A 19,771-nucleotide genomic window follows, 5' to 3' on the forward strand; every position below is an offset into this window, starting at 1 on the left:
TATGACACATGCTTTTATCGACAGTTTGGAAAAGAAAACTGTCAAATTATCATTTAGAACCTGTTCATCATCCCAAGGTAGCTACTTTGATGAACATGAAACAAATAAAGCCAAAGCATTTGCTTTATGATAAAACTGGCTGATATAGAAACTGATTCTCTTGTCTAATCAACACTACCTTTCTCAAATAATCAGTCGGACAAATAAGAAATGCTGGGCAATGAACAGAACCATAGAACATCAAGGATGAAGTTCTGATAAAATGAATGTCTGGAATTCACCATATATAGATAATTAAAATAATAGCTTTAACAAATAATTAGACAAAAGTGTATTATTTCTTATTTTATAAACGTTAATAAGTCCATTCGTCTCTAAATTATCGATGTTCATCTTAAATCTCTCTCTTTGCCGTTTCGTTAGCTACTAGCTAGGAGAGACTGTTGTCTGTGTTGCTATGGTGACCAGCAGTCTGTGCTGATCTTCAGGGTTAAAGGGTGAATTAGCAGTTCTACATTAACTCCAGAATTTAAGACCATTTATTGTTAAACTGTGTTGAACGATCAGCAGAACTTTATTTTACTGTAAAGGAGGATTATTTTATTTTTACAGACAAACCCAATTCAGCTGTGGAGCCACAACAGGGCGGTAAAAGAGCTGCGTGTGGCTCCGAAGCCTCGTGTTGCCGACCCCTGGTATATACTGTAAAACATTAGTAATGCTGCACATGGTTCCAAACTTTTGAACAGCAGTGTAAATACTAGTGTTCTGTTTCAGCTGTTTGGATGATTGTAGATCTGACTCACCTGCAGATCATCATTACTGAGCTCAACCATCAGCACGTTAGTGATAATTACTGTAAACAGTCGCGAGTTATTACACAGGTGTTACTGGTGCTGATTATCAGTGGTTGTTGCTCTCAGGTGAGCATTACTGCGCTCAGGTGCTGATTACTGCGCTCAGGTGTGCATTAGTGCTGTTTTGGGCTTCAGGTGTTGATTAGAAAGGGCTGAGAAAGGGACAGCGGCACATGTTTGTCTCACCTGCTGCATCCAGGTGCTGAAGGAGCGCTGCCAGGAGTCTTTCTTCTCCAGGTGCAGGTAGGTGTTGAAGAGGATCAGGTACATGTAGCGCTCCAGATACTGCAGACTCTTCAGCAACAGCGAGCGGCTCTCCTGCTCATTCTTACTGTTCTTCATCTACAGAGAGAGAGAGAGAGAGAGAGAGAGAGACAGAGAGAGAGAGAGAGAGAGAGAGAGAGAGTGTTTAGGAAAAAAACAAATGTACCATGAATCTTCTATGACAGAATGACTTCTTTGGAGTCTTCAGAGTGATTTTTGTAAATGTATGCATTTAAATATATGTAAATATATGCATTTTAAAAGTTTAAAGAACCTCCAAATAAGGTGTTGAATACCAATTAAAGCTTTTTTTTCCTACATCCATGAATTCATGCAAAGAACCATTTAGGAACCTTTATTTTTAACGTAATGTTTTGGCAAAAATCTAATTTACACAATCCATTTACCATAGATGTAGTCGGCCAGGACATGTTTGGTGTCCGAATTTTGCTTCTTTAGTTTAAAACTGGAGCTACACTTCAAAAATTGGCATCTTGTCCAGTGAAATGATCTTAAATCTAGTCGAAGTATCTAATATTTCCCATGCAGAGATGGTTGTGCACTGATTTTAAGATTATTTAGCTTATTTCTAGACATTTTTCACTTATTTTAAATAATTTTATTAAGTAAAATGATCTCAATCACTATAATTTGGCTGGTTTCAAGCACATTTCTTAAAACAAGCAAAATTATCTGCCAACATAGTGAGATAATTTTACTTAATCAAATTACTTAAAACAAGTGCAAAAATGTCTAGAAATAAGCTAAACAATCTAAAATTAAGCTCAAAACAATCTCAACAGGATAAATATTCGATTTATTGACTATATTCGAGATCATTTTACTTGACATGGTAGCATTTTTTGCAGTGTACAAGGCTAACATTACTAGCAAACACTAGAAGTCAACAGTCACCCAAATCTTTTCGGTAAACACATTCCCAAAACATCTCTCAACTTGTTCAAACTGCATCCAGCTTTTCATTAACGTGGTGCCGACTTGTCAACATTGTTTAGAGTTTCTCAACCACTGGGCCAAAACTGAAGGGGAGCAGGTGGTCTACACAGTGGGCCGCTGAGGGCACTTGGTATAAAACAAAGAACAAAAAATACAATCTTTTCAAACGGCAAACAATTCTAACACAGGTTTTGCAACAAGTGCACAAAGCAGCATAAACTATTTTTTGTCCCTTGCCTCAAAAAACAAAATGCACTCAATCGTCGTCTTCAATAGTTGTTAAAAAGTGTTAAAAAATAAATAAATAAAAATGCACTGCAGAAACATTCCACTTAATTTGCCACCATTCTGCTGTATTCTTAGTATAAAACAAGCTTATAATAGCCTAATATGTTGGTGTTTCATGTTCAGTGACACATATCTCTCATCGATGTGTTGAAAAATTCCCAAGCTGGAATTTTTCTACTGATAAGGAGGAAAAAGCTTCGCAAACAGGCATGTCACAATTGGCACAGAGCACTTTTTGTTTTTTTCCCCTGAAAATGTTAAATTCAGTAAGTAAACAGTAATTGTGCATTAAAGTGTGCAGAAGTGTGTCTCTGTATGGGACGTATTAACTTACTTCAACAACAAAAGCATGGAATTTGACCAGGGCGCACAAACTTTTGGATAAGACAGTGAATTATCCTTGTTAGCAAGCAAGACAATCAGCTTCCATTGAGTTTTTAATCTGACAAACACAGATGTAGAACATCTGTGGACTGTAACCACTTTGAGAGCTTAGGAACCATCTACAAATTACATGAGCGGCAATCATCGGGGGTCCAAGCACTCCGCTGCTTATGGAGCCAGTAGAAAAATGATGGAATCACCACACTTAGAGGACGATCATCCAACTTTTTTACTTTATAGCAAAAAAACAAGTCTAAGATATGACAAAATTATTTTGTCTATTGGCTGAACATCCTGGCTTTGTGAAACATACCTCAAACAAATTAAATTTTTCTAATCAATGGCATATATTTCTCTAGATAAAGTATACGAAATAATGGAATCACTCAATGTTGAAGGAAATCTTGAAGGAATCTTCAACCATGTATTTGCTCCTCCTTGGGCTTTTATGGCAGCCTGAATTCTTTGAGGCATGGACTTCACTAATGAAAAACAGTTTTCTACATCAAGCTGGTTCCAATGTTCTCGAATAGCGGTTGACAGATGAGCTTTGCAGGATGAAGATTTTTCATGGACCAATTTTTTCAATTTCCACCATTAATTTTCAGTTAGATTGAGAACAATGACCCTGTCATTGAGCTGATTTGCCTTTGCTGAAGAACAGCTTCAACACGCTTTGATCTGTGCCAAGATGCATCATCATTCTAAAAGGTTACCATCATCAAACATATTTTCTATTGGTGGAATAAGAAAAACGTATTGACTCTGGTCCTTTACCTGACATGCAACCCCATATCATAATAAGGCAGTCTTCCTTATACGTTTCACTGGAGAAAAGTTCCGGCATCATCTGCTTGACCAATGCAGATTTGTGATTCGTCACTGAACATCACTGCACTCCACGATTGCTTCTCTTTAGCCCACTGTAACCTTGTTTTCTTCTGTTTAGGCCAGGGGGTCATGACCCAAATGTTAAGAAGAGCCAACAAAATCAAATCACCTTGGCAGCCACAACACTTCATTTTACTGAAGTAACGTTTTACCATCTTGTCTGTAAATATGTCTCAGTACGTGCTGATGTACTAGTATAGGCTAAAAAATATAACATAAATAAAAACACAGACTTAATTTGCTCTGCTTTAAGCTTTAGCTCAGCTAAAGCCGCATACAAATCTAATTCTGCTGTGGAGAAACAACAGGGCAGTAAAAGAGCCGCATGTTGCCGACCCCTGGTTTAGATGTCAGTGCTGGTTCTCGTTCGGCTTTTCTGTATGTAGATCCCATTTCATTCAGCCGATTTCTTAAGAATCTGTCCCAAACACTGAGTCCTGTTTCCGCCCATTTGTTTTTCATCTGTTTGGTTGTGCATTTTCTATTTTCAAGGCATCCTGCTTTGAGTTTTCCTGACACTTTGGTATCGTCCTTCTTTTTATATCCTTCCCATTTTGTTTAAACTTGTACCAAATGTAGACACAGCTGACTGAGAACAACCAGCCACACTCTGTCGATGGAGGTTTACAATCCTTTCCATTGTTTCAACTGACAACTCTCTCACTGGAGCCAGGTTTTCTTTCAATTAGCCAAGACAAACAGCTCGTTAAGGTCTGCAAGCGCTTCCTTTGAACTGCAGACTGTTTTGCATTTTCAGACTTGTGCCAGTATCTGTTTAAGAAATGTAAATTATAAGATGATTCCATATTTTTTTCCTTAGCATTGAGTGATTACACAATTTCCTCCTCTACTTTATCTGGAAAAAATATACCATCAATTAAAATAATGGTATTTAATTTGTTTGATGTATATTTCACCAAGCCAGAATCAGCTATTAAACAGAAAATGTTTTGAGTCATATCTGTGATTTGTTTCGTTGCTACAAACTAAAAAAAGGTGGGTGAATATCCAGCAGCACTATTAAGAACTCCAGCACTGCTGTGTCTGATCCACTCGTACCAGCGCAACATACACTAACACACCACCACCACGTCAGTGTTACTGCAGTGCTGAGAATGATCCACCACCCAAATAGTACCTGCTCTGTGAGGGTCCATGGGGGTCCTGACCACTGAAGAACAGGGTAAAAGGGGGCTAACAAAGTATGCAGAGAAACAGATGGACTACAGTCTGTAACTGTAGAACTACAAAGTGCACCTGTATAGTAAGTGGAGCTGATAAAATGGACAATGAGCGTAGAAACAAGGAGGTGGTCATAATGTTATGCCTGATCAGTGTCTGTGAGCCTTTAGAAGTCATGTGACTGTTGTGGAGCTTATTACAGGTAATTAATCTATAGCAGTTCAGTGCTTTCTGCAGCTCACTGTTAGCAGCAAAGCTCCTCCTACTCTGCTACACTCTTTAAAAGATTCTTTCCTAAGGTCAATGGCTCTACATAGAACCATAAACGCTAAAAGAACCATTCACATGCTTAAACAGGTCTTTGCATGGTGAAATAGTTCTTCGGACTAATGAAATGTGTTGTATATGGTTCTATATAGCACCTTTTTGAAAAAAAACGGTTCTATATAGCACCAAAATAGGGTCTTCTATTGCTACAAGCTTGACATCGTAACAATAGAAGAACCCTTTTTGGGGCCATACAGAACCATATACAACAATTCTCAATCAATCTGATTGAGAAGAACCTTTTTATTGCAACTGAACCATTGTCATTACTAAAGAACCCTTGAAGAACCCTTTTTAAGAGTGTAGTATATCTAGAGAATAAATATGTCTATAGTTAGTCACACATTTTTGATCAAACCAGTCTTCCTTTAATCCTGATAAGCCTTTTTATTTCATTTCAAAGCGTTCAAATGATGTGTAACCTGTGATTTTCCGTTGCTGCACAAAGGCCCAAATATACACGACTATGACAGACTGCCCCCCTTTGCCTGGTGCAAAGAGAACCCCTGATTTCAACAGATGGAATCCATCTGGGATTCATGATTATTTGAAGCCTATGAACACAGACAGAAATATCCAATCAAGTCAAAACACTCTGATATTCATGCAGGCAAGCTTGTCCTCAACCACCACTTGAAAACTTGCACACAAACTCCATCAACACCCAGTCAGGCCTCAGACGCTCTGCTGCATTAGCACTACATCAGCTGGCTGAGTCACTACATTCCCTCTTGAGTAATAAGCAGCTGTTCAGATGCTGAGGAGCAGTAAAGATCAGCTCCGAGTGCCGCATAACAACTTCCAGACCCCAAATTATCAGCAGACTCAGCCAAGAGTGCTGTTACAGGATCAGGGCTGGAACTCCACCAGCTTTGTATATGGATCGTTCTACCGAATCAGTTCACACTGCGCTCCCACGGTTACGAAAACTTAAAAAAACAATGAGGTATTCAGAGCTCAGATATTTACAAGCATCTATTTAAACTTAAGGCATTTATAGAGATTTTAGTTTTGCCATCCTACGTTTTCATGTCACTGCTGAGTTTGAGTATATGGGCGGAGCCTTATTTTAGCCACGCCCCGTGCTTTAGAGCAGGAAGTGAGGCTGCATCCCTGTCCCTCATGGCCACATGGTGAAAAGTTAGATCCCATTGTTTTGTAAATGTGTCCCAAAGTTTGAAAATCAGTCTGGAACATTAAGAATCATCACTACCAAAACAGATTTTCTGAACTCGGTCGTGTTTTAATGTAAAATATGATGATTTTCTGTGTGAACAGCTGTTCAAAGCTGTATTTGCTGGTCATGTACTGGCTGTGATTTTGAGCTCAAAATGAGCTAAAACTGTCTCTACCAAAACAGTCACTGCTGGAGCATTTGGTAATGTTTCAGTAGTGTTATGATTGTTTCAGTAGCGACAAAATGGAATGAAAGGATTTTAGTTCAAAGTCAAAGTCAGTTAAGAGTCCGTTTTCATCTCTGACTTTGAGCCAGTTTGACAGAATGATCCATATATTTTTATACAACAGTTAGTTCCGGCCACGCAATCTGATTGGTTGAGAAGTGTTCTAACTGTGCTGTTATTTCGCCATAACGTCACGTTTTTTTCACAAACACTGAGTCACTCCGCTGAGAATCAACGACTCTGACAGCTGTAGGAGACGCTCAAGTCATTTGAACGTTTTTACTTCTTATTTTGCCACAAACAAAAACGGACACTTTTAAGATCACATTTGACCGACAGCCGATTTGGTCAGACTCTGAAGATGAGACGACACTAAATTCCCAAACTGTCATCACCACTGAGCAGCTTTTCAGTCGGCAGCTGAGACAGAAGAACAGCTAAGCAACCTGGAATCAGCCAGAAATGAACCCAACACCATTCACCAAACTAAATGGGCTGTAAGATGCTTTACAGACTGGCTGGAACAAAACAACATTAATACTGATCTGGCAAAAACTGACAAAACTGAGCTGAACTTGATATTGCGTCAGTTTATGGCTCAGTCTGATTTGGTCAGACTCTGAAGATCAGACTACACATTTGCCGAATGGTATTGGGTTCATTTCTGGCTGATTCCAGGTTGTTCAGCTGTTCTTCTGTCACAGCTGCCGACTGAAAAGCTGCTCAGTGGTGATGACAGTTTGGGAATTTCCACATCACAGAAAACTCAAATTTCAACACTTTTTTGAAATCAGTTTAATGTACTACGTGAACATTTTTATAGCCTTAGGTTTTTGCAGACTAGAGCTAAAATCAGGGTAAACGATGTGTAGAGTAAATCTGCCTTTAAGGCTTTAAGGTTACATGCAAATATTTACTAATTTTTTATTTTGTCAAATACTTTTATTTGATTTTAGTTTATTTACATAGATTTGACAGCAGTGTTTCAGTTTCTTAATATTTAAGGTTCAAATTTATTCAAGTTTTTTGTTTTCACTTTCATTTCTTATTTGTAGTTTTTAATCATTTTAACTAATCACTTAGCTTTGATATTCTTACTTTCATTTCATGCATATCTATTATTTTTTGCCTGTTACATCGCAAATTAGGGTCACCTTCATTCAATGAACTCTCAGTCTAAAGACTGATTTATTAGCTACCAAATTCAACAAGTTTACGCAGTAAAATCTGCTTTAATTTAGAAACACGTAAACTGACCTGGTGCAGCTGTGAACCCCATCTCTGTATAAGAGGATCTATCAGGACTAACAACAGCTACATGGATCCAGGAGCTTCTGTTTGTTTAATTGATTTTATTAAATTATTGCTGGGAAAACAGCTCCAGTTAATGAGCTACTAAACCCATAGTGGATAAACTTATAAGCGTAAGGTGAAAGCAGTGAGTGACTTTTTTAAACAGCTATTTTTTTATCAGCTCTTCAGCAGAACTGCTGCTATTCATTCTAACAATAGTGAAAAAATCCATTTTAAAAATGCAGACAGCTGTGTGTTCAACCCCCAGGTGACCCTGAGGCTAATTTAAACAGCTTTGAATCATCATTTCTCTATTTTTAAAAGGTCACTTGACATTGGCCAGACTGCACTGCGCCTGTTCTGTGTCAGACACGGAGTGAAAATCCTGATTTAGTGAAAACGCCTCTGTTGATCACTTTAATTCTCCACCTGTAGACCTCAGTTAGAGTCTGCTGGAACAGAACGTACTAAAGAGATTCCTGTTTACATCGCATTTAGAGAAACTCAGTGAACAGGACGCCCTGTTGACTCTCAGATAAGGAAGGAATAGAGGCTTTACAGAGAAATTAGGAAGATCTGGCTGTATTACTTGGGAAAGGTGTTAACAAAGCTGTCCGATAGTAAGGTAGGGTTTAATTTCCAGTCAGAGGGACCTTTAAGCACAAGGTATTAGCAGGTATTGCGTAATGCAGGGGAAAGATAAAGGAAAAGTGGAGTTTCCAGAACTAAGTTCAAAAAGTTGATACAAAGCTACAGAGAAAATGTGGCTCCTAACAACCACCTGGAAGACCTGGTGGACACCAAAACTGCCCCTTCAGATAAACAGCACTAAAGCTTTCATCTCTGAGAGAGAGGAGAAAATCAAGCTGCTTCAGATCTGAAAACATCCACAGGTGTTTCTGTCCATCCTTCCACTGTGAGAAGACGACTCAGCGCTGTGGGTCTGAAAGGATGTGTAGCTGTCAAGAAGAACCTCACTGAGAAAAGGAGACGGACACATCAAACTAAGAAGCTGAACGATGGACTGACCACCCCAGAGTCCAGACCTCAACACCACTGAATGGGTTTGATTACTTGAGAAAATGATCAACCAGCTTCTAAGACTGAACTTTGGAGGTGTGTCTGCAGATTCTTTGAGGAGCTGAAAGTGAGTCTCCTGAAGCCGGAATAACGGGAGAGAGGGACTCACTCAACACTCGGACATCTGATACGCTTCCTGCATTTTGCTGAAAATGAATGTGTACTTAATGGCTGTTTTTAATGGACATTAAATTAAAAAAGTGGGGGGGTCTCTGACTTTTACACAGGACTGTACTTTCAAACAGTATAATAAAAAGCCAAACTCTGAGACTGTACAACGCCGCAGTGCTGAAGATCTCCAAGCTTGAGGATGTACTTGCTTTAATTTCAATAAAAAGAGCCACTTCAGCCTCATCAGAGCGGTCAGCTGAGTCAGAGCTTGTCGGACCTGATGTTTTTAACTTGAGTGGTGGACTTGATGTTGATTGCTTCAAGTCAAGCTGAAGTACCGACAACAGCATGTCTTTTGGCATCAGAGAGCGAGGTCAACAGCCGAGATCAAGCGGAGGACACGTCTAATCAGAGACGAGGGAGAGAGTGAGAGAAGGCAATCGAGAAAAAAGAGAAATAGAGGGTAAGAGAGAGTGGTCACTGTGGAGTAAGACTGCAAGAGGCTCCTTCAAGATGAGACTGTCAGCAGGTCAAGAGCTCAAATCAGAGAGAAACACCACTCAGAGATTAACCTCAACGAACCCTCAGAGACAGAGCACTCAGTAACATCACTGCTGCTGTACAGCCCACGTTCACTCTCCAGTTCAGTTTTGCTCTGTTTTTGTTTTTTAATCAGTTGCCTTGTTAAAAGTGACACATGATGAGCGAAGCTTTTCAGCGGAAGTCCATCATTTTTAAACTTGAGAGAGTGAAACTCAGGCGAGGCTGTTTGGTTGAATTAGTGGTGCATTTAAAAACGCAGCAATGATTCCAGGCAGTATCAGCCATTGTTTACAGTGCGACCGGAAGCCGTTTAACGCTGCTATTTACGCCTCCGCAATAAAGAAACAGAGAAGTGTGAAAATGGTTTATATTCTCCAGCAAACACCATAATTATCCACTCAAAGACCACAATCCTCTGACAAACACCATCATTCTCCAAACGTCATTCCTCACCAAAGACCATCATTATTCACCCAAAGGCCATAAAATCTCCAACAAACTTTCTCAAACAACCATTATCAGTCCCCACCCAAACACCATCATTCCCCATCAAAATACCACAATTCTTCAGCAAACACCAACATTCTCAAACACACTTCATCATGCCGACCAAAGAACATAATTCTCCACCAAACACCAACATTCTTCAAGATCACTCTTTATCCAAAGACCTTAATTCTCCAACAAACACCAACATTCTCCATCAAACATCATCATCCCCCATTCAAAGAACATCATTTTCCAACAAACATTATTCCCTATCAAAATACTATGATTCTTCAACAAACACCAACATCCCCAAACACACTTCATCATTCCCCACCAACCACCTTCATTTTCCGCCTTTTTTAAAGAACATAATTCTCCACCAAAGAACATAATTCTCCAATATTCTCCAACAAACACCACCATTCTTCACCCAAAGACCTTAGTTCTCCAACAAATATCAAGATTCTTCATCAAACATCATCGTTCCCCACCAAACACCATCATTCTTCATCCAAAGACCTTAATTCTCCAACATACATTATCATTTGTCACACAAACAGCAACGTTCTCCACAAACAGCATCACTCAGATGTTCAAGAGAAAAAGCCTAATGAACCAGTGTGAAAAGGTTGGAGAACATTCTATCCTACTGTATTCTGCAGTTCTACAGTTTTAGCCTTTACTCTGGTCTTTTCAGTGTGTTTGACCGCAGATTTTCACAGGAGTCGAGACGTGACGGTGAGCTGATCTTCAGTCAGTCATCAGTCGGACATAGTTGATGCTAGTTCTTAAACGTCGGCTTGGTGTGTCCAATTACCAAGTACTGCTCAGACTCCAGATGAATGATGACTCCCTTCACTAGAACACAGGGAACTTCAAACACTACAGTCCGTCTCTAACCGAATCTCACCCGGCGCTTCTCAGAGCTCCTCTTATTCACCAGTTACGAGCTCTTTTCTAAAGAACCCTGGACCAGTTTTATGGCGAACTCTCCACAGAGCACCATGCGGGATGCCTGAAGTGTTTCCCTGGTGATGGCCAACCTGGAAACCTGCAGGTCAGAGAGCAAGGCTGACCCCAGAAAGTCAAAGGTCAACGTGCAGGCATAAAAACACACAGTCACTGACATGAGGCAGAAAAATTACCAGCAGACGGTTTTCTTTGGGAAACGAAGCTGTTTGCGATGGTCTCTGAGGCGCCTCCAGCTGAGAGTGCTCAGTAACCACCAACAGCTCAAACACACCTGGGGAATTTTCCCAGCAAACATCAGGCAGATACACAAAACAGTCAGGAGGTTTTCCCTCGGGAATCCAACCAGCAAACCGAGGACGCAACCAGAACCACGTCACCCTGCCCACACACTCTGCTGTCCAAACGTGCCTTTTGATGCTTCACGATGAAATTTCAATTTACATTTAATGTGGTTATTAGAGCTTCATGTTCCCACGGCTCTGAATGACTTAATGGTAAAATTAAAGGCATCGTGGTGGTGACCACCTCGGAAAGTACATTAAAACTCTGATCCCAAGCTGCTGTGAATTAGCGGTTATGGTTCTGGATCAGGAGATGACATGAACATATATACACGAGACTCCGATAATAACCCATGAAGCAACCACTAGAACAACAGAGACGCATCTCATCATGGGAAATTGATTTTATTGATTTTGAGATGATCAATTGCAGATTGCAGATCAGATGGAACTCATTAAAGCTCATTCAGCAGAGGCTCTTCATTCAGATTGAGGACATCTGAGGAGTCTATGTAGCCTAAAATGAGTCCAAATCACACGGACACATCATTTTCCACAAAACAAAATCTCAAAACTTTTTTCAACAAATACCATCATTCTCCATCAAACGCTGCCATTCTCCAACAAAACATAATCGTTCTCATACTAAACCACAATATTCACCAACAAGACAAAATTCTCCAACTAAGCACCAGCATTCTCTAACCAAACACCATGATTCCCCACCAACAAGCTCATTCTTCACCAAGCATCACCCATTTCTTCACCAAGCACCACCATTCTCCACCAAAACATCACCATTCTCCACCAAATACCAACAAACATGATTATTCTCTAACCTAATGCCATCATTCTCCACAAAATACCAATATTCTCCAACAATTGATAACCAAACATCATTCTCCACCAAAAAGCTATCATTCTCCACCACAATATCACCATTCTCCACCAAACACCATCATTCTCCACCAAAACGCCATCATTCTCCACCAAAATGCCATCATTCTCCAACACACACCATCACCATTCTCCACCAAAATGCCATCAACCTTCACCAAAACGCCATCATTCTCCACCAAAATGTCACCATTCTCCGCCAAACACCATCATTTCGCACCAAAACACCATCATTCTCCACCAAAACGTCACTATTCTCCAACAAACACCATCATTCTCCACCAAAACGTCACCATTCTCCACCAAAATGCCATCAGTCTGGACCAAAACACCATCATTCTCCACCAAAACGTTATCATTCTCCACCAAAACGTTACCATTCTCCACCAAAACGCCATCATTCTCCACCAAAATGTCACCATTCTCCGCCAAACACCATCATTTCGCACCAAAACACCATCATTCTCCACCAAAATGTCACTATTTTCCAACAAACACCATCATTCTCCACCAAAACGTCACCATTCTCCACCAAAATGCCATCAATCTTGACCAAAACGCCATCATTCTCCACCAAACACCATCATTTTCCACCAAAACACCGTGGTTCTCCACCAAAATGCCATAAATCTCTACCAAAACACCATCATTTTCCACAAAACGCCATCATTCTCCACCAAAATGTCAGCAATCTCCACCAAAACGCCATGATTCTACATCAAAACGTCACCATTCTCCACCAAAATGTCACCATTCTTCACCAAACACCATTTTCCAACAAAACGCCATTCTCCACCAAAATGCCATTAATCTCCAAAAAAACACCATCAGACTCCACCAAAACCACAATTCTCGAAGAAAAACTTCCATATCATTCATCACCAAATATCAATATTTTCCACCAAAATCCACCACTCTAATATTGCCAGGTGTCTTTACAGTGTTTAAGAACACGAACTGCCAAGCCAGTGAACCAGTGTGAATGGGGGAAGAACATTCCAGATATGTCCCGTTCACCAACATTTGGTTTTTTGCAGGGTCTCGTGTCCGTGTACTCTGAACAGCTCTAATGCTGAATGTGTTCTACAGCATGAGCCCATGGGAAGGACAGCTACCCTCCCAGATAAAGACAGTCAGATCAGTCATAAACATGAGGAGAACAGAATGGGGTAACTAAAGTCCTGCTCCAGGAACGACTCGAGTTACCTCTGCCAAATTTTGTTATCTTTTCATTTCTGTCTTTTTGTCGTCTTCTTGTAAAGCACATCGTGAACTTGTTCTTAAAAAGGTGCTTCAGAAACAATATGTAATATTATTATACTGAGTTATGCATATTCCAGGAGACAAAGTGCGATCCTTGGTGTTATATGAACCGCCCACACACCACTCAGGAGAAAATAACTTATATTCTCATAAGATGACACTGAACGTGCACTGAATGTCCCCAGCAGACTGTGGAAGTGAGTGTTATCTCCATTATGGGAATTGTGCATCCTGCCTGATGTGCTTTTCAATATGAAAATACCAATCATGTCCATAATAACAGCTCTCTACAGTAAGATATTGGTGCAGATCATCACTGTGACATCTTCACTCTATTTGCATTATCAGTCCAGCGTCCAGGAAACATCTTCCCACAAGCTGCCCATGAGAATAAACCCCAGCAGGTATGCAGGTGAGCTGTATTCTTGGGCTGCTGAGCCACAGAATTTGTTTGTAGGCAATACTGAAAATGTAATATTGCAAAATGTGCAGCTTATGGGATCTATTTATTTCACCGGGAGTGAATGAAACTGGCACAGTGGATGATCTTCATTTTAAAGGTTTTGTCTGGACTAGGCTGGTATTATTAAAGTAAAAACAAAAATGAAGTGTTTTTTTTTAATAAACATCCACATGGAATACAGTAATATACTATATTTTACTGATTGCAATACAGTAGTTGTACACTGTATGTACCGGGGTGCCCAAATGTTTTGTCTTGGTGAAGCCAAAATGCAATGTTTTGGTGACCCAAGGGCCAAAAAGACAAAACAGTATACAAATAAAGAAGGTAAGTAGACTTCAGATTGACAAAAGAAACAGTCTTAGAATAAAAAATTATACAAAATATGAAAACAAAGAAAAGTTATGATAAAGTGAGGAAGAAATATTGAAGATTCTACAGTATTTCTAGCTCACTCCAGCACTGCACTGCTGTGTCTGATCCACTCAGACCAGCGCAACACACACTAACACACCACCACCACGTCAGTGTTACTGCAGTGCTGAGAATGATCCACCACCCAAATAGTACCTGCTCTGTGAGGGTCCATGGGGGTCCTGACCACTGAAGAACAGGGTAAAAGGGGGCTAACAAAGTATCAGAGAAACAGATGGACTACAGTCTGTAACTGTAGAACTACAAAGTGCACCTATATAGTAAGTGGAGCTGATAAAATGGACAATGAGCGTAGAAACAAGGAGGTGGTCATTAGGTTGTGCCTGATCGGTGTATTTCCCATTCTTTGTTATTTGAAAACAGGAAGTAATCAAATCGTTTAGTTTGCTTATTCACCAAATAAATGAACGCAGTGCACGATTTTCAAACTATCATTCAATAACTGTCAAACCATCTATCCAGCGATCACTGAATATTAAACAGTGCTGCTAACTAGGAGAAAGGAGCTGGTTAGCATTAGCTTAGCTAGCCTGATACCAGCTCTGCTCACCACAGAGCATGTTGGATTCTGGTTAACGAAAGCACTGAAACAAGTTTAGATGTTAATTCAAATCTGAGGGAGTGAAGAGGAGCAGCTGGAGCTGAAGAGACAGAAGGGAGAAATGAAACCTGTTCTGTGGTGTTCGGACCTGCAGCCTTACAGGCAAATTAGCTTAGCAAGCAGTACAGGTTTAACCCTGACTACCATGCTGAAGTGTAGAAGATCAAAACTAATGTCTGAGAGAGTAAAAGTGGAGTGAATGGCAGAAAGATGACAACAAACCTGTATTATAGCTTTTTGGCTAAGCTAACTTTAGCTTAGTCAGCAGGCCAAACATACCACCCACCACAGCACAGAATTGGTTCCAGCTAACTGAAGCTAAAAGATGACCTGTTTAGAGGACATCTGAGAGCACAGAGTCGAGTAACTGGTAAAGGCCTCACATAAAGTCCGTTCTGAAAATGAACATGAGAATATTAATACTGTCTTTCACATTGAAAGAAACTTGCGGCATTCTTTGTGAAACGGTTATCAGAAAGAGTAGCGGGTTGACAGTAATTTATTTGCTCCTCTTTAACGAGAAAAGCAACACACAGAAGCAGAGCCTCGAATTCCCCACTGACAGCTTCAGAATCGCTTGTTATGCAGCTTCAGCTCCTGCATGAGGCGGCGGAGCTCCCTGTGTTGTCTTTCCTGTAGAACGAGGTTAGTTGCATCGTTTAGTTGCAGCTTGAAAGAAAAATGATGGTGTAATCATCACTGGTACTCAAGGAATTCATTCCTTCTACTCCTGCTGTCTTCTTATTGCGTTTTTAGACTAAAAACCGCACCAGACTTCGCGTAAAGGTCCCAAGAAAATTCAAATTCGCTTTCTTTTTTCATTCTAAAAAAAATCTACTTGGTGTTAACGGGCCTTTAGAGGCAAAGCCGAACGTGTTCTGTGGTGAATGTAGGTCTGAATTAGTTTTATGCTGTAATTTGAGTGAGAAATGTGGCACCTGTCGCATAACGCTGACACAAACTCTTGTGCAATGATGTTTCGATCTGGGCCATTTGGGGTGATTTGGGTAGATTACACAGATCCTTTATCCCGTATGAATCAGCCAGACATATCACAGATTTACCACTTCCTTATCCCGCCAGCCACACTGACAGCTATCGACAGCCCTACTGTTTACAATAAAATAATAATTCAATTTAGAAATTGAACAGTACTTTACACTTCTTATATTACAACTGTAACATACTGTATTTTTGGTAATATCCTGCATGATTTTACTGATTTGATGTTCAAATGCATGTATAACAAATACCAATGTATCCCACTGTCTTATAGGAATGATTAAGAATGTGATTCACAGCTCAAATAGACCGACAAGCGTTTACATAAACACTTTGTGCAAAAGTCAAGGCACCTAAACACATTATTTAAAGCTATTTGTCTGGGCAGTACGTGTGTTTTGCTTGTAAAACATCATATATCATTAGAATACATCGCTGTTGTCAGAAGAAAACCTCGTCCAAAACGGTAACTTTACAGGAGAAGGAAAAAAACCTATTTTACTTTTACTGTAAGTCAACGGAACCAGACTTTTTTCTCTAACCATTTTAGGCCGTTTCTTTTAGTCCGTTCATTATGAAATGTACGTATATTGTAAAGGGCAGCATTTTTAAATTGTCAAAAACTGAAAAACGACGTCGACATGCAAGCGATATGCAAATAAACATTAACATACCAAGTATTTCTTATTTTTAAAAGGTTTAGTGTATATGTTGTGATCTGAAGAACAAAGGTTTTCCAAAGTTCTCTTGGACCCCTTCAGACATCACATGAGTTTATTCAATTTCATCAGCAGCTTCTGATTTAATTTAATAAAGTACTGGCTGGACAAAGCCTGTATAGATGATTACTGTTGTATTTGAATAGTGATTTTAGTATCTGAGTAGTGGCACCACGACTAGTTAACACACACACACAGCTCTGCTCTCAGTTAAACGTGCACTTCCTCGAGGAGAGGAAACACACTGATTTATATGGCCTGTGAAAAACTTATGCCACATTTTATGTTTCATTTTTTGCGTTCTTGTAAAATTTCACACTGAGAAATTACAATTTACAGCAAATAATTAACCGCCCAACATATCGGTTACTGGCCTTGTGATCTACTCATGATCAGCATCGGTCAAGCTCTATCAAACAGGCCCAAACAGTGTACACCCACATCTGTGTGAGAGTGTCCTGATTACCCTGAGTGCCCTGTACTCCCGGGGGTCTATGAACACTTAGCTGTAAAACACACATTGTCTGTCTGGATCCTCCTGGTGCCAACGTGTGGAAGCCATGTGTGAAAACTGAACTACCCTCTTGTACACGAACGCAGACGGACCCGGGAGTGCAGACTGCACACCTACAGCACAGTCCGACAGAACAGCACACTCAGATCACAACCACACACAGAGGAACACAGTCTGCATCGCTGCTGCCCTGTGTGTGTGTTCTGTGAGGAAGTGTGTGTGTGTATGGAGGCTCACTGGACACACACACACACACACACACACACACACACACACACACAAACGCTCCTGCATTCCTACATTCCTTCCGACAGAGCGAGAGCAGCTCAGAGAACTCTTTCCACCCACCATTCAACTCAGCTTTAAACCCAAACCACACACACACAGATATCACAGCACCTATCAACACCCCCACCACCCCAGGTGTGTTGCAACCTCATCATCTCCCTCCTCTGGCATGTACACTGTACGATATTAGTGACAGAGTAAGCAGACTGCAGTAATTAGAGGAAATAAAAGACAGAGCCAGACAGGTGACCAGACAGGCACAAGACAGTCGAGTCTGAGGACCAGCCGCGTCAAACTGAGGCTAGAAGCGGACTCTCGTGTGTGAAGCTGCTCTGATCTCAGCTCCACGTGTTACATTTGTGTGGTTTTCTGTACTAAAAACAGTTCATTTCTACATGACAGTCTGACTGTGTGTTCAGACTGCAGGCAAACTGGATTCGTTTCCCAAATCAGATCTTTTGAGGGGACTGTCCACTCTGTTATTTGCAGACATTACCAGTCTATCTGCATGGGTTGCCGTGGTAACGACGTAGGTGTATACACTATATATTGGGACACCTACAGGAGCTTTTATGAATCCCATTCTAAATCCATAGGCATTATTATGGAGTTGGTCCCCCTTCGCAGCTCTAACAGCTTCCACTCTTCTGGGAAGCTTCTACAAGATGTTGGAGAGTCTGTGGGAATTGTTGTCCATTCATCCAGAAGAGCGTTTGTGAGGTCAGACACTGATGTTGGACGAGAGGGTCTGGCTCACAATCTCCGTTCTAGTTCATCCCAAAGGTGTTTGATGGGGTTGAGGTCAGGGCTCTGTGAGGGCCGGTCAAGCTCTTCCACACCAAACTCACCCAGTCAGGCCTTTATGGAGCTGCTTTGTGCACTGGGGCTCAGTCATGCTGGAACAGGGAAAGGTTCTTCCTCAAACTGTTCCAACAGAGTTGGAAGTGTACAACTGTCCAAAATGTCTTGGTGCTGAAGCATTAAGGTTTCCCTTCACTGGAACTAAGGGTTCTAGACCAACCCCTGGAAAACAACACCATATCATCATCCCTCCTCCACCAAACTCTACAGCTGGCACAGTGCAGTCAGGCAGGTAACGTTCTCCAAACCCAGACTTGTCCATCAGACTGACAGATAGAGAAGCTGATTCATTACTACACAGAACACGTTTCCACTGCTCCAGAGTCCAGTGGCGGCGCTTTACTCCACTCCATCAGATGCTTGGCACTGTAGCTTGGTGATGTAAGGCTTGTATGCAGCCGCTCAGCCATGGAAACTCATGCTATGAAGCTCCTGGCACAGTTTTTGTGCTGATGTTAATGCCAGAGGAGGCTGAGCTGAGACTGACATATGCAAAAGAGCTCTTTTCTGATTGGCTGTGCCACATTTAAAAAACAGTCCGTGCTGAAACACTCCTAACATCAGTGTGAGTGGGCGGAGCTAAACTGCTTCAGGCTGAATAGGCAGACATACACCGATCAGGCATAACATTCTGACATTGTTTCTACGCTCATTGTCCATTTTATCAGCTCCACTTACTATATAGGTGCACTTTGTAGTTCTACAGTTACAGACTGTAGTCCATCTGTTTCTCTGATACTTTGTTAGCCCCCTTTTACCCTGTTCTTCAGTGGTCAGGACCCCCATGGACCCTCACAGAGCAGGTACTATTTGGGTGGTGGGTCATTCTCAGCACTGCAGTAACACTGACGTGGTGGTGGTGTGTTAGTGTGTGTTGTGCTGGTCTGAGTGGATCAGACACAGCAGTGCTGCTGGCGATTTTAAGCACTGTGTCCACTCACTGTCCACTCTATTAGACACTTCTACCTTGTCAGTCCACCTTGTAGATGTAAAGTCAGAGACGATAGCTCATCTGCTGCTGCACAGTTTGTGTTGGTCATCCTCTAGTCCTTCATCAGTGGTCACAGGACGCTGTTGGCTGGATATTTTTGGTTGGTGGACTATTCTCAGTCCAGCAGTGACACTGAGGTATTTAAAAACTCCAGCAGCACTGCTGTGTCTGATCCACTCAGACCAGCACAACACACACTAACATACCACCACGCTAAAAACACCACAATTGGCCAAATAAAGTGCACCTATATAGTAAGTGGAGCTGATAAAATGGACAATAAGCGCAGAAACAAGGAGGTGGTCATGATGTTATGCCTGATCGGTATGTAAATATGTCGGTTTTTCATGACGTCACAAAAACAGCAATTTCAAAATTTAACATAATGAAATAATGAAACATAACCAATATTGAA

General features: G+C 40.9%; 1 protein-coding gene across 1 annotated transcript in view; it reads right to left on the reverse strand.

Moving 5' to 3' along the window:
• pald1a (phosphatase domain containing paladin 1a) overlaps window positions 1-19,771 on the reverse strand; it is an 82,589-nt gene that overhangs the window by 13,109 nt on the left and 49,709 nt on the right. The window contains 1 exon segment of the mRNA XM_036571924.1: window positions 1,044-1,199. Coding sequence (XP_036427817.1) covers window positions 1,044-1,199 — 156 coding nt within the window.

This window comes from Colossoma macropomum, unplaced genomic scaffold, assembly GCF_904425465.1.
Source record: "Colossoma macropomum unplaced genomic scaffold, Colossoma_macropomum, whole genome shotgun sequence".
NCBI lineage: Eukaryota > Metazoa > Chordata > Actinopteri > Characiformes > Serrasalmidae > Colossoma > Colossoma macropomum.